This window comes from Orycteropus afer, unplaced genomic scaffold (genome assembly GCF_000298275.1).
Source record: "Orycteropus afer afer isolate SDZICR_OR568_19922 unplaced genomic scaffold, OryAfe1.0 scaffold00466, whole genome shotgun sequence".
Lineage (NCBI taxonomy): Eukaryota > Metazoa > Chordata > Mammalia > Tubulidentata > Orycteropodidae > Orycteropus > Orycteropus afer.
Genome location: NW_006922053.1, coordinates 1,576,223 through 1,591,623, shown reverse-complemented (window position 1 = coordinate 1,591,623; position 15,401 = coordinate 1,576,223). Strand labels below are relative to the sequence as shown.

At 57.0% G+C, this 15,401-nt stretch overlaps 1 protein-coding gene across 1 annotated transcript in view; it reads left to right on the top strand.

Annotated features, from left to right (window-relative positions):
* The window catches only part of TCF3 (transcription factor 3), a 39,908-nt gene that overhangs the window by 11,293 nt on the left and 13,214 nt on the right, over nt 1-15,401 (top strand). Inside the window, exons 3-6 of the mRNA XM_007954567.1 lie at nt 10,784-10,857; nt 11,098-11,176; nt 13,503-13,570; nt 14,911-15,046. Coding sequence (XP_007952758.1) covers nt 10,784-10,857; nt 11,098-11,176; nt 13,503-13,570; nt 14,911-15,046 — 357 coding nt within the window. The remainder of the gene's footprint in view (nt 1-10,783; nt 10,858-11,097; nt 11,177-13,502; nt 13,571-14,910; nt 15,047-15,401) is intronic.

The window sequence follows — 15,401 nt, the reverse complement described above, 5'->3', positions numbered from 1 at the left end:
GTGGCCTGGGTCTCACCTGGGGCAGGTGTCTCTCCTTGCTCTCTAGAACAGTCCGTGGTGAGGAGGAAGCACCTGATCTCCCAGTGCCTGGAGCTGACCTGTGGCCCATGGCATCGCTGCTTCCTGGGGTTGTCACTTGTCCCCGACTCTGGCCCTGCCGAGGTCTTGTCCATCGCTGCCAGTGGTGGCCTTTCCTTAGAAAACAGTTGTCTGCGTTTTAAGTTCATGATCGGGTGCATTCTATTTCTTTCTTTTTTTTTTAATATTTTATTGTGTTTTCGATGAAAGCTTATGCGGTAAGTTAGCTTCCTGTTGAGCCGTTCACCCACAGGCGGTTCCGTGGCCTCAGTTGTGATCCCTGCAGTGCTGTAGCCCCTGTTCCCACCCTGCCGCATTTCTGTCCCTCCATCTTCCATGCCCCTCCCTGCCTTCTCCTCTCTGCTTTTGGAGCACATGTGGCCTGTGGAGTCTTCCATAGTTGATTGTCTCGAGGAGCACATTTTTCACGGCTGTTACTGCTGGGGATAAAGCCCAGTCTGTTACTTGGATGAAAGGTGACCTCCAGGCCTGGCTTCAGTTCCAGGTGGCAGGTGTCTTAGGGCAATTCTCTGGGGGTTCCTCCAGTCTCTTCAGTCCAGTAAAGGTGGCCTTTTGTATGAATTTGAGTTTTATTCTGCTTTTTTCTTACTCTGTCAGAGTTCTTCTATTGTGTCCCTGGTCAGAGGGTCAGTGATGGTAGCTGGGCACCGCCCGTCCTTCAGGTCTCAGGCTGGAGGAGGCCGTGGTGTGTGGGCCGTTAGCTTCCCTTCACTCTCCTTTGCTCCAGGAGGGAAGAGATCAATACTTGCATCTTATATGGCTGCTTGTAAGCGTTTAAAACCCCAGAGGCTGCTCATCAACTTTCTTTTTATTTTTTTTTAAATAATAATATATGTGTGCTGAAAATATACACAAGAAAGCCCATTCCAGGTCCACCTTACTGTATACACAGCAAAGCCCTCCTGGTTCACATTACTATATATGCAGCAAAGCCCACTCCTGGTCCACGTTACTGTACATACAGCAAAGCCTGCTCTGTTCCACCTTACTATATACACGGCAAAGCTGGCTCCTGGTTCACATTACTGTATACACAGCAAAGCCTGCTCCAGTCCACGTTACTGTGTGCACAGCAAAGCCCACTCTGGCCCACATTACTGTACACACAGAAAAGCCCAGTCCCAGTCCATGTTACTGTATACACAGCAAAGCCCACTCTGGTCCACGTTACTGTATTCGCAGCAAAGCCCATTCCAGTCCACCTTACTATATACACAGCAAAGCCTGCTCCCAGTCCACGTTACTATATACACAGCAAAGCCCACTCTGGTCCACGTTACTGTATCCGCAGCAAAGCCCACTCCAGTCCACCTTACTATATACACAGCAAAGCCCAGTCCTGGTCTATCTTACTGTATACACAGCAAAGCCTGCTCTGGTCTACCTTACTGTATGTACAGCAAAGCCCAGTCCCAGTGCATGTTACTATATACACAGCAAAGCCTGCTCCCAGTCATGTTACTATATACACAGCAATGCCTGCTCTGGTCCACGTTTCTGGGCACACTGGTCACTACGCTGGTTACGCCCTTCATGTCGGATCAGCATCCTCATGACTCCTGTTGTGGTTGTCTCACTCCCATTGACTGCAGCTCCCCGCCCCCAGCCTTCTCGTCCGTGCTGTAGAGTAGCTGCTGCCCACCTGGTCTTATGTCGGTGGCTCTTTAAAGAGCGTGGTCCTCAAGGGGGATGCGCTGTCCTGTTTGAGCTGAACTGGTACTTAGTTTAAAGGTGACATTGGCGTAGTTTCAAGTCAAGGTTTGAAGAGGAACTCGGCCAGAGCCCCTGAGACTCGGTCAGCCTAAGTGGGTCCAGCGAATCTGGATTCTTTGGGCATGTAGTTTTCCTCCTTGTTTCTCTCCCTCTCTCAGGAGCCATCTGTTGTGATCTGAACAGAAGGCTCAGTAGTGGGAGCCGCTTACCGTCTAGCTCTTCTGGTCTCAAGGTAGAGGGAAGAGGCCACGGTTGGTGGAGTCGGTCAGTCCTGCATTCTGGTTCTTTCTCTGCTGATTGGTTTTCCCTCTTTCTCTTTTGTTACAGATGAGTAGGGACCAAGAGTTGTGTCTTAGCTGGCCGTTCATAAGCTTTTAAGACCCTGGATGCTTGTCTCTAACGGTACATTCCTGAACAAAGGGTCCTGTCACCTGCCTTCAATTCCTCAGCCCTCCATCTACTTTTTCTGTTTGTTTTCTGTCCTTGAACCCTCTGCCTGATGCTTTGTCTAATTTATCGATCCGTCACCTAGAACCTGCCGTGTGGCTGATCCGCACTAAACGTCACCTGCTTTCCTCTCCCTGGTATCGCCCTCCCCCCTCCCTGGGGCTGTCGCGCTGGCTTTTAAGTTGAAGGCCCCGCTGGCCCCTTTTTCTCTCCGGTGCCCAGAGCTCTGCAGGCTACAGATTTTCCTCTCAAGTCCTCTTTGGCCGGATCTTACCTGTTTCAGTGATGCTTGGTTGTCTTTATTGTAGAAACACTGGGTGATGCTTTAAAGTACTTCTTTGTCCCTTTTTACTCGTGTCATTTCAGAGGTTATGGATTTCTAGGTTGGGGGCAGAATGTGCTTCTCAGTGCTTGATTTGTGGGTCACCGGTGTGAGAGTCTGTTTGTTCTGTTGTATGTAGGGTCGCTGTGAGTCGGAGCTGATTCAGCTGCACCTGACGACGGGGTGGAAACTCCAACGGGGCTTGGACCGTTGCTACTGTTTGGAGGCTGGAGGGCTTCGTGCTCTTACTAGAATATGGACAGAGCCCCAGGGGCACTCAGCTGCTCACCAAAAGCTTGGGCCTTTGAGTCGACCCAGAAACGCCCCGCAGGAAGGGCCTGGCAATCTGCTTCTGAGAGTCAGCCCCAGGAAGCCCTGGGGAGCCGCGCCCTCTGATGCCATGGGCCCCCGGGAGGTGGAACTCACTTGAAGGCATCTGGTTTGTAAACCATGCACCACGCTGTCGTTCTCCTTGAGCAGTTTAGGGAGTTTGTCGGGGGTCTGTGAGCTGATTAGATTCACCTCCACCGTATGGTGATTTTCACCCGTTTGATGCTGAGCTGTGAGCGTGCACCGTGCAAACCCTCCCTGTGACACTGGGCGTTGTCTCTCGGGGACTGTCTCGTGGCGGCTGGTGTGTGTGTCTGGGCGCTGGGTGAAGGACACGTCACGGGGGCCCTGGGCGGCACAGGTGGCGAACCACTCGCCTGCTTGGCTGGAGGCGCGAGGCAGCTTAGAGCTCTTCTGAAGAAAGGCCTGGTGATCCCCTTGCAGAGTCAGCCATGGGGGACCCGCGGATCATGGCTGTCCGGACGGCGGGGTCACCAGCGTCACAACGCGTTCTGCGGCAGCTGGTTGGTAGATGCTCCAGACGGCTGGGTTTTCCTTGTGGGTCAGCCATCGTCAGCACCCTCTTTATTGTAGTCGTTTAAAGTACCCTTCCTTACTGTGTGCGCCTGGCGTATCTGCGGGTGGTTATACTTACTTAGCCTCCTTGGGTCACTGGCTCTGGAACTGTCTTGCAGATGCCATGTGCCTCAGCAGACAGTGTGCATCTGGGGCGTGGCTGGGCTTCTGGCGTTTGCTTCTGCAGCATTGGTCAGTGCTCCTCGGGGTTTTCAGTGGCGGAGCGCGGTCACGGTGTGCACGGCCAGCCTCTCCGGTTGGGGTTCAGCAGCTGAGCGCGGTCACGGTGTGCACGGCCAGCCTCTCCGGTTGGGGTCCGGCGGCGGAGCGCGGTCACGGTGTGCACGGCCAGCCTCTCCGGTTGGGGTCCGGCGGCGGAGTGCGGTCACAGTGCACGGTCACAGTGCACGGCCAGCCCCTGGGTCGGCGGCGGAGCACGGTCACGGTGTGCATGACCAGCCTCTTGGTCGACGGTGGAGCGCAGTCACGGTGCATGGGCAGCCTCGGCCGGCGGTGGCCAGTTCTCCCAAAGGTGTGAACGTTGTTAGGTGCCTGTTCCGGCTCACCGCGACCCCGAGTGTGACCACAAAACCTGCTTGGTGCTGCACCGGCTGCGCAGTCCCTGCCTCTTGAGCCCCTTGTCACAGCCGCTGTGTCAGTCTGTCTTGTTGAGGGTTGTCTTTTTCTCTGACCCTCTACTTGAACAAGCGTAGTGTCCCCTGGGGACTGGTCCTTCCTGACACCGTGATTGAGGTACACGAGACAGAGTCCCACATCCTCGCGTCTGAAGAGTGTTCCGGCTGTACTTCTTCTCAGATGGCCTTGTTTGTTCTTCTGGCGGCCCAGAGTGTGTTCAGTGTTCCGAGTACATGCTTAAAACTTCCATTTCCTGCATTTTCAACCCAGAAGTGAGACACTCCTTCTCCAGCAAAGTTGAGGAAGGAGCCTGCCCCCTGGCCTTTGGCATTGAACACTTTGTGACTTTCTTAAAGCCTTGTTTCTCCTCATTTAAGAGTGTGTGGCATTTGCAATTTGCATGTAAACATATATCTGTCTGTTTTTACTACTTGGCCACTGACTGTGGGATCTTGAGCAAAAGACTTAGAACTTGTTCTGCCTCAGTGTCCCCATCTGTAAAATGAGGATGGCTGGAGTTACTGCAAGCGTTCAGTGGAGTGAAACAACACAGTGTGCCCAGAACAGTGCAGCTGTTGGTGAGGTTATTGGTGCAACGGAGTCTGTAATTCCTTGTTTAATGTGCTCACTGCCAGCCACACCCATCACAGGGTCCCAGTTTGCTTGTGTGTATGCTTGGCTCACCCTCCCAGTTCATGGAGGGGTTCGCAGCAAGGGTGCGTTGGTGACGTATCCTTAGGTCCTTGCGTGTCTAAAGAGGTCCGTCTCCCTTACATCTGAGGGACGTTTTCGCTGGGAATAGAGTTCTTCGCCATACTCTCCTCCGCATAGACTCGAGCTCTGCTGAGTCTCTTCATCATCCCCGGGTGTGAGACAGAACCCTGTCACTGCACACCGTGTCTGCCAGTCCTACTTGCTGTTTCAGTATTTCTGGGAGGCACCCTGGCCCTTGTGTCCAGCAACTCAGAGACACTCGGTCCAGTTCTGACATTGACTGTGGCCGCGGGTGTCTCCTCCGGCCCATCAGGACATCTGTGCTCCGGCTGTGCGTCTTCCTGTTCATGCCTTGTCATCTCTGAGCCGCGTCCCTCGCTTTGCTCTGCGCTTTTTGTTGGGTCTCTGCTGTGTCGTCGGTTCTGCCCTTACTGCCTCTCGTGGCCTTGTGCTTCCTGGAGAGACCCTCCCCACCCCCATCTTCCACGCTTTGCTCGTCGTGTCTGCCTGCCTCGTGTGTGTTGCTTGCAGAGGTTGGGTTGGTTGGGGGAGGGCTGGCCTGGGGAGTGCAGAGTCTTCTGTCCCCATGTCCCTCATGGATTCCCCTGGAAACTGGAGCTGAAGGAGGGGTCTTTCTCCTGTCCCTGGTCACTGAACTGATGCTCACAGATGGAGCGGGTCAGGGCAGCCTCTGCGGCTGGGACCCTGTTTTTCTGTGAATCGTCACTTACGTGCTTGTTGGGCCTTCATTCCTCGGGCCAGCTCCACCCACAGGGGGGTCCCCAGGAGTTAGATGTTTCCTCCAAAAGCTCAGGAGAGGAGGAGAGGTTGGTGAGAAGCCTCAGATTTCTGGCGGACCAGGCTGTCCCTTTCGCCCACACAGCTTCCCTGGTTGAGGGACCACGGAGTGCTCCCCACTAAAGGGTGAGGGTCGCCCCCCCATTTCCCTTCCTTGTTAGCCTCAGGTTAATTACCTTGTTCCCGGGGAGCCCAGGGAGACCCTGCTTTCCCAGCCCCTCCAGATCTTGTGGGCAGATGTAGGAGGGGTTTTCTGGGACCCCCCTCAAGTGAGGAAGGGCCTCTGGGCTGCCCACGCGCCTTCCTTCAGCCTGTCTGGAGGCTGCTGCCTCTGGCAGGAATCGCTCCACGCTGGTGGGCTGTGGCTAACGCCTTGCCCAAGTTGTCACCTAGGACACTTTTGTCTGCATTTCACGTTCTTGTCAGGCCACTGGGGGATGTTCGCCGGAGCTGCCTCGAGCCCTCAGCTCACATGTCACATCTTGTAGACACCCCCACAAACACATGTTGTGGTGAGCTACCCTCGAGTGGGCCCCAGTGCACGGCAACCCTGTGCCCAATGGGCCAAAGTGCTGCCTGACCCCACACCAGCCCCACGGTCGCTTGGGGATCCAGCCAGTGGGATCTCTCAGTCAGCTGAGCTTGAGAAGCAGCTGTGGTGCTTGTGAAGACATCATTTCCTACAGGCATTGTGGTGCTGCAGTGATTAAAGCGCTTGGCTGCTAACTAAGAGTCAGCAAGTCAAACCCAGCAGCTGCTTCATGAGAGGACGACGTGGCAGTCCGCTTCTGTGAAGATCTGCACCTTGGGAACCCTCCGGGCAGTGCCACTGGGTGCTCTAGGGGCACTGTAGCTCGGAATTGACTCCATGGTGGTGGCTTGGTGTTGTTTATAAAGTCAGGGCTGCTTTGACAAGTTAGGAAGGGGAGAAGGATGTGGCGAAACCATACCATGGGGATTTTTTTTTTTTTTTAAGATAATACTGTTTTAGGTGAGTTTACGTAGCAAATTGGGGGAGCTCTGGTGACGTAGTGCCTAAGGCACTTGACTGCTAACCAGAAGGCTGGTGGTTCAAACCCACCAGCCACTCCTCAGAAGGAAGGTTGGGCAATCTACTTCCATAGTGATACCGTCTTGGAAACCCAAGGAGGGGTCACTATGAGTCGGGTCCAACTCCATGGCACATAACAACAACAACTAGTCAGCTCTGGTCCTCTAGGAGCTCTGGTGGCGCAGTGCCTAAGGCATTTGACTGCTAACCAGAAGGCTGGCGGTTCAAACCCACCAGCCACTTCTTGGAAGGAAGGTTGGGCAATCTACTTCCATAGTGATACCGTCTCGGAAACCCAAGGAGGGGTCGCTATGCGTCAAATCAACTCAATGACAGTGACTTTGGTTTTTGGTTTTTAATAACTTTTTACAGATTGTCCCCTGCTTTTGGTCAGTTTCCCCAATGTGTCCGCGTTTTCACGGTCTCTGTCCTGCCTGCTCTGTTTCCACTGACAGCTTCCCTCCCCGTCTCCCCTTTGCCTCTGGGTGGAGGTCGGCTGGTTCATCCCACAGAGGGTTACTTCAGGGAGAACGTTGCTCCCGGTGCCGCTTTATAAGCCAGTCTGTTACTTGGCTGAAAGGTGACCTGAAGAAGTAGCTCCAGTTCCCTGGTCAAAGGTGACAGTCTGGGGGCTTTCTCTGGTGTCCGTCAGTCCGGTAGGTCTGGTCTTCTAAGGGATTTGAGTTTTGTTCCACGTTTTATCCCCTTCTATCCGGGCCCTTGTGTTGTGTCCCTGGTCAGAAGGCTCGGCAGTGGGTCTGCAGAGGCTGTGGGTCGCGGGCTGTCAGTGCCATGGACTCGTCTTCTCTGAGTCTTTGACTCCTATGTGCTCACTTGCTTCATGCGAGCGGGTGTGTCTTGGGGCTGCTCGTGAGCTGTTCGACCCCAGCGTGGTAGCGAGAACTAGTATGTGGAGTGCTGTCTTTGTGAACCACGCTGGGCCAGTTGAGTGAATGTCCCTGAGGTGATGGTCCCAGGCCTTTTGACCTGGCAGCCGGTCACGTATTGGCCGTATGTAGGAGGCCTCCGTGACTCTGCTCCTGCGTGGTTTGTTATACGTGTGGATGCACACGTAGCACCCACAGGCACGAGTGTACACATGTCTGCAGATAGGCCTGTACACGTACATGCATTCAGTCGCACGTACCTTACTGCACACATGTGTGCACCTGTATCTTCATACATAATCACACAAATATCTTCTGCATGTTGTTACTATTACAAAATTGCATTTACCAGAATTGTCTCTTTCTCTCGTGTGGTTCTCAGTGTCATTGCTTGCCTTGGTGACGTTTTGCTGACTTCGCCATATTTGAGATTGCCTTTCCCATGTGAGAGTGCCAAGTGTCTGCCATCTAGACGGGATTCCCCTGCCACCCCCACCCCCAGCCTTCCGAGAGCGTTGCTGTCTGTGGCTCTGCCTAACCCTGACATGTGACACGGTGCGGCCGTACGTTATGTCTCTCTCTGACTGACTGACTGACTTCATTTAGCAAAGCTCACTGGTTAATTTTGTAAGGAGCCTGCCAGGCCTGGTTTCTTAGTCTGGAAGCCCCACTGAAACCTGCCCACCATGGGGGACCCTGCTGGGATGTGACATACTGGTGACAGCTTCCCAGCTCACAGCACCACACAGGCCCCCGCAGTGCAGCACACAGACAGACTCGGTGTATTTCTGACGTCTCTGTCCTTCAGAGCTGCAGGTTGCAGTATCAACTCACCAGCCACGTGTATGGGCCAGGGTTTGCGTGGTGGTGTTGCCGTTGGGTAACACATTCGAACCAGAACTTTGACAGGACGGGGCAGCTTGCCTAGGGTCACCAGATCCTTGGGGCTCCGTGCCCAAGGCCACCAGCCCCCTGGCACCTCTCTTTGGCCCGATCTCTTCCTGCCCTCAAGCACACTCTGCACTGTCCATCCCTCTGTCCCTCTCCACGGAAGCCTGGCTGGACCCTGTGGGAGAGATGTCCTCCCTCCATCTTTCCCCTGGCACCCCAAGTCAGTGTTTCACCTCTGTCCTTTTTTAATACATACATATGTAGGGAGAAAAATTATTCTCTAACAGCAGTGTCTTATTCTGTTAGTACACTTTAATTAGAATGGGGCATTATGAATATTCATGTATGGGTTATTAAAATGCATAATTAATCGGTAAGGGGGTTGATAACTATATTAAGGGGAGCTGTGGGGGAGGGGCAGGTCCCTACTTTTGTCTTTACCGGAAGGGGGAGGTTTTTTTCTGGGAACTGTAGAGCAGGGACCTAGTAGCTCCTGCCAGGGCATTGCTGGGGCCTGTTGGGGGTGTTGGGCCCCGGGTGAGCCCTGGCCGTCGCCTCGCCTGCTGAGTGGTAGAGGGCCGCGGGTGCTGGATTTGGGCACTGGCTTGTATGTGCCCTGGCTGTGCCCTTGGGAGTTGGCCTCTGTTCAGCTGAGGACCCAGGCGCCTCCGTCCACTGCTGCAGGGGTCTGTTGCTGAGCAACACTGGGGGCGGGGGGAGAGCTGGAGGTTGGGGGTCTACTTGGTGAGCCGGCAGCACAGACAGAGGGAAGCTGAGGCTCAGAGAGGGCTGGAGTTTTGTCCAGGGTCACCCAGCCAGCCCCACTCCAGCAGCCACCCTCCCCCAGGACCCAAGTCCAGGTCTGGGACCCTGGGTGCAGACCCCAATCCTGGTGGCAATGCTGGAGACCATGGGAGCCCCTCTACCCACCAGGGCAGCTTCTCAGGCCCCCCGCCCACAACCCCTCTGGAAATTGTGTATTAGAAAACAAATCTAAATGAGATACATGACTATTCACCAGGTTGGGAAATGAATACGCACAATTATGCAAATTAGACAGCAGTTAGGCACCCGTTCTGGGGGGTGACTAACGCAGAGGCAGGGAAATAGAAGGATGCCATCTGAAAGACTCCTGGCAGAGAGGGCCAGCACGCCGGGAGGGAGCGCCCGCGGGCCTGGCTGGGGTGCGTGCTGGCCGTTCCCGCAGTGTCCAGCGTTCACATGCTACCCAGGACGGGGAGCGGGTGGGTGAGGGGGCCACAGGCTCTGGCACGGAGACACACGTCGCCTTCCGGCTCTCAGGCATGCTCTAGGCTTGGCATCAGGCGTGCACACCCCAAGAGTTGCACGGTGGGTCTGCTTGTAATGTTACATTGCAGAGGAGCAAACTAAGCTGGTGCTGTGTCCTGGCTGGGGGCCCGGGTCTGCCCTCCTGCTCCCCTGGGCTGGTTAGGCCACATGCAAGGGACCAGCCCCCCCCAGGCGGGGAGCAGGCAGCTCTACAGGGCGGGGACAGGGCCCGGATCCCCAGGCCAGGGCCGTTGCCTGTTAGGGTGTGTGGGGAGATAACGAGGCTGCCCTGCCCCACCCGCCCCAGGGACCAAGGTCCTCTTCCCCACCCTGGTTAGCTCCTGTGGCCGAGGCCTCCATGCTCCTCCCTGGGCCGCCGCCTCCCCGCCTCAGCTCGCGTACGGGCTGCAGTCACCCTCGCCACCTGCCCGGTGCCCAGTCAGTGGCAGCTGCTGCTGGGTTTCCGGTGGCCTGTGTGGTGCAGACGGTTGAGCACTCAGCTGCTCACCAAAAGATCAGCAGTTTGAGTCCCCCAGAGGCCCCTTGGAAGAAAGACCTGGCAGTCTGCTTCTGAAAATCGGCCCCTGACAGCGCCACGGGGCACAGTCCGCCGTGACGCGTACGGGCTCTCCCAGGGCTTGGGGGCGGCTCCACGGCGGCTCAGCAGGGATTGAACAGAGGTCAGTGGGGGGTGGGGGGTGCGGTCACCTCAGCCACGGTCACATCTCTTCACCCACCACTCGCTCCCTGATGCCCTTGTGAGCTTTTCCTGTAGAATAAGTAGACTGAGCCTAACTCAGAACCTTAGCCCCATGTGGTCAATGCTGGGCTAGAGGGAGGGACCTGGGACTGGAATGGGCATAGCAGTGGGGGCTTTGCCAGATGGGTAGGAGTTTGCCAGCAGAGCTAGCCAGAAGAAGTGTTTTGAGCTAAGGACCTTGAGGTATGTGAAGTCTCGGGCTCTCTCGGGCCTGAGAGGGACTGGAGACTTGGCTGACCCTGGCTCTCTTTCCTCTCCCCTCCCCACAGGTCTTGAGGAACGACCCAGCTCAGGCTCCTGGGGTGCCGGCGACCAGAACAGTTCCTCCTTTGACCCCAGCAGGGTGAGGGGCCCCTGTGAGGTCTGGGATGTGGGCTTCCCTTCCCGGGGTGGGCTATGTGCTGAGTGAGGAAACAGGCTCAGAGGGAAAGGCAGACCCCAGCCTACTCGCTAGGGGCTTTAGGCTCAGTAACGTGGGTTTGAGTCTTGACTCCGACCTGCCTGCCTCCCTGAACCTCACCCCAGAGGCGACATGGGAGTGGGCCCCCGTCCCCAGCCCCACCTGAACCTCATCTCTCCATAGACCTATGGCGAAGGCACCCACTTCAGCGAGTCTCACAGCAGCCTCACTTCATCCACATTCCTGGGACCCAGCCTCGGGGGTGAGTGTCTGGCCAGGGACAATCCCCGCCCCCTTCTCCCCATATGCAGGGGCCTCGGCCTGCTTGGTGGGCCTGGCTGCCTGGCATGTCTACAGCATCCACCCATAGTGTGTGGCAGTGATGCTGTCTGCCTTCCTCAGAGCGAGTGCAGGTCGACACAGCCAGGGACCCCTGTCATTGTGCCCAGTGACCCCCCATTCCAGCATGACTTCATTTCAGCAATCAGTCTACACAGACCTGGGCTCCAAATCAGGTCACACCATTCCAGTGTGACCTCAGCTTTTCAGTCTACACAGACCCAGCTCCAAACCAGGGGTCATACCATTCCAGTGTGACCTCAGCTTAACTAGTCATTCTGTACAGATCCCAGCTCTGAACATGGTTTCAGTCATGGGTTCTAGGGTCAAGATTTGAGCAGATCTTTGAGGGACATGACTTAGCCTGCAGCTCCAGGGCTCCGACCTCTGGGACCATCATGTTCCATCCCCCAGTGGATGACCTTAACCAGGCTCAGCCCCAGCCTCAGCCCCTCCTTCTTATGTGGTTGCTGGGAGCCCCAGCTCCTGGGGGCTTGGGAGGCTTCGGGGTGAAAGGTTGAGCTGAAACTTTTGGGGATGGTGGGGCTCTGGCTGCTGGGGGTCGGTTCCCAGTTCCCGTAGAGCCTCAGCTCCAAAATACCAGTAAAGCTGGTTGTCCCGGGGTCCACCCAGCTCCCAGTCACCTCGTGGGCGTCCGGGTGGAGCGCCCTGAGGTTTCAGTGGCTGCTTGTTAGGGAGCAGGTCACCAGGCCTTCCTTCCACGGTCCCTCGGGTAAATGTGAGCCCCGATCTTTCAGAGAGCAGCTGAGTGCATAATGGGATTGGGATTCTGTCCCTCTGCTCCTGAGAGGCCCCCAAGGCCCGGGTGGTGGGCCAGTTAATTGTCAAGGTTTTTATGGCTGTTCATGACCGCGACAGGCTGCTTAGACAAAGTTGGACTGCCTTTCACAGGGAGTAAACATGCTGCTGAGTTGAGGACTTGGCTTGGGGTAAGAATCGTGGGAGCCTCAGAGCTACTGACTTAAGGGGAACTGAGACCCAGAGAGTTTGCAGAGCCCCAGCTTTAGCCCAGACCCCAAAGGAGCAGCCCCTGGTTTCGACTGCACTGAGGTCACAGTGCGCAGTAAGAGCTCAGGAAGTGCTCACGGCCTGCATGAGGGGATTGCACATGGGGCAGTACCTGAGTGCCCACTGCGTGCCCGCAGCAGTTTCCTGAGGGCCACACCTGCTGGCATACCAGCTTCCCCCCTGCTCTTCCTTCCTCCCAGTCTCTTCCTGCTGCCAGCTGGCCCAGCACAGCTGAGGGTGGGCAGGGCTGACAGGGCGGTTCCCACGGCCACCCAGCCTAATCACTGGGCCCAGCATCCTACAGCCAAGGAGCTCAGAGAGGGCAGCATCAAGCCTACCCACAGCAAGGTTCTGGAAGTCTAGATGGACTTCTGTTACAAAGAAATGGGCAGAGTTTTTCCAGGTTTGAGAATAATTCAGATTAGTTGGCTAATGCAGGACCTGGTGCAGCAAGGCTGCTGATGGTCTGTACTTAGTCAAGATCTTGCCTTAAGCCAAAAAGGTACTAAGTAACCAAAAGTGCGTGCTGCAGGTGAGGCTTGATCCAGGTGTCGTGAAGCAGCAGGCCTCCACACAGGCATGTGTCCTTCCATAGCCCCAGGCCTTATCCCCTGACTTGTAGAGACCCCTTCCCACCATGTAGTATGAACCATGCCTGCTCCTTCGTGGCTCCCTCTCTGGCTGAAAAGCTAGCTGTCCTCATTGGACGGGGGCTGGAGTCTGTGCTGATGGAACCCTGGGGACTAAGCCAGGCAGATGGTGTGTATGGGAGCCCAGGCTCCTCATGGGCTTTCCAGCCAGAGACCCTAGGCCTGTCCCCGGGGAACAGTACCTCATGCGAGCCCAGGCTGGTCCAGGCCCAGGCACAACCAGAGCAGGGCTGTGGCCTGGCTGGGCTTGCGGGTATTGCACTGTGGGGGGTGGGGTGGGGTGTCGGGGGCCTGGTGGGCAGGACATTGGTTCACTCGGGTTTGTTGGCCACGTGCGTGTTTCAGGGACCCCTGCTTGTCCCCACCCCGTTCCTGCCTCCAGGAGGACAGGGAGGCCAGCCTGCCAAAGGCGGGAGTGCCACCCAATGCCCGGCTGTCCTTCGTCCACCCGACACAGTTCCCGTGCGCAGGCTGTACGCAGCCCCCGCCAGGTGCTGGGTTGACCCACCGACCCCTTGAACTCGTTATCTCACGGGGCCGGCTCTCAGCAACCGTCTATCGTCCCTCCAGGCAAAGTCAGTGAGCGGGCTGCGTATGCCACCTTCGGGAGAGATGCCGGCGTTGGTGGCTTAAGTCAGGTGAGGGCCGTGTCCATGGGATGGGGCTGGGGCTGGGCACGCAGACCCCGTTGGGCTCCCAGGCTCAGCACCCAGCTGTCTGCGAAGAGCCCGGGGCCGCAAGGTGGGCAGGGCTGGGCAACACTCATCACCCACGTAGGAGCCCGTGGTAGCCGCTTGCCCAGATCGCCCGTTGGAGCTGCTGTGGGCGAGGGCGCCCCACTTTGTCTCTTACTACTTTTTTCCTCCTGATCAGCGGAAGCCTCTGTGGCCAGGCCAGGTGCTGTTCACTCTCTGGCAGTGGCGCAAATAGAACAGGGCTCTGGGCCAGGCCAGGCTGGTGGCAGGACCAGTGTGCAGAAGGGAGGCTAGAGCTGGGTGCAGCTGGAGGGGCTCAAAGTTGCAGACAGGGAGACTGAGGCAGCCCTAAGGCCCTTCCCAGGTGAGCCCCAGCCTAGGTGGCGCCTCCACCCTGTATCTGCTCAGGGAGGCCCCAGCCCAGGACAAACTCTCCTCTCTTCTGCAAGGCCAGTGGAGGCCATGGCCATCAGCCCCAGTGGTCCCCACCATGGGTTCATGGCTTGATCACCCTGGGGTACCACACACATGAGGGTTTTATTCCTGTTCCTCCCAACGAGGTTCAAATCAGGGTGCAGGCTTGTCCCTCCCTGTGTCCCCTGGACCTAGGCCAGAGCAAAAACTCCGGTAGCTGTTAGGGGCCATCTGGATGCCATAACTCCGTTGTCCCTGTTGGTCCTGATGCCCACCCCGCTCAGCCATGTGAATGGCCAGTGTGCCCCTTTAACACCCAGGGAGGCTGGGTGTTGGGAGGCAGTGCGTGTGAGCTGCAGAGCTCAGCAGAGTGGGCCTCAGACTCAGTCTCCCAGGTCTCCCGTGCGTGTCACAGCCACGACGGGGTCAAGAGCAGGGGCTGGCTGCGTCATGTTCCTCCATGCCCAGGGCCGCAAAGCCAGAGCCCATGGCAGGAGCCAGTGCCATGGGAGAGCCTCATCCGAGCTAGCCAAGACCAAGTGAAGCCCCAGTGCAGAACGGCCCACCCCGCCGACTCAGTCCGCTGGCTGCTCTAAACCTGCGGGGCGGTGGTCAGGTTTTCTTAGTCTTATCTCTTCGTGAGTCATGGGTCGCCTTGCATCCCGCGGCTCCTTCAGTCAGGAGGGTGGCTGTTGGACTGTGTCAGCTGAGAGCAGGCAGCAAAGGTCCGGCCGAGGTCACAGGCCGCTGTGGTGGGAGCTGGGCCTTTGGTATCTGTGGGTTGTTCTGCCTCTGGTTTAGTTTTGCTGGCATTGACTTGGGGGCTCCCTGAGGTCTGTCCTTCACAGTGATCTGTCCCCCACCCCCAGGCTGGCTTCCTGCCGAGTGAGTTGGCCCTCAGCAGCCCGGGGCCACTGTCCCCCTCAGGCGTAAAAGGGAGTACCCAGTACTACTCCTCCTACCCCAGCAACCCCCGGCGGAGAGCTGCAGACGGCAGCAGCCTGGGTGAGTGGGTCCAGTAGGGGCAGGGGACATAGCCCTTTGTTCTCGTGGGACAAAGGGACAAAAGGACAAAGGGACCAGCATTGGCATCAGCCGCTGGGCACTCTCTGGGTCCTGGCCGGATGCTGGGGTCATGACAGGTATTGGGGTCAGGCTGGTTGGAGGGATGGACAGTGAGCCCAGAAGCTTGCCAACATGGTGGGGGTTGGGGGGAGGTAAGCTGACAGGAGGCTCACAGCCCTGCCCCGCACCGGACCTCATCAGTCCGGCGGAGTCTGCCTCCCACGGGGCTGGACGTGGGTCCGGCGGAGTCTGCCTCCCACGGGGCTGGACGTGGGTCCGGCGGAGTCTGCCTCCC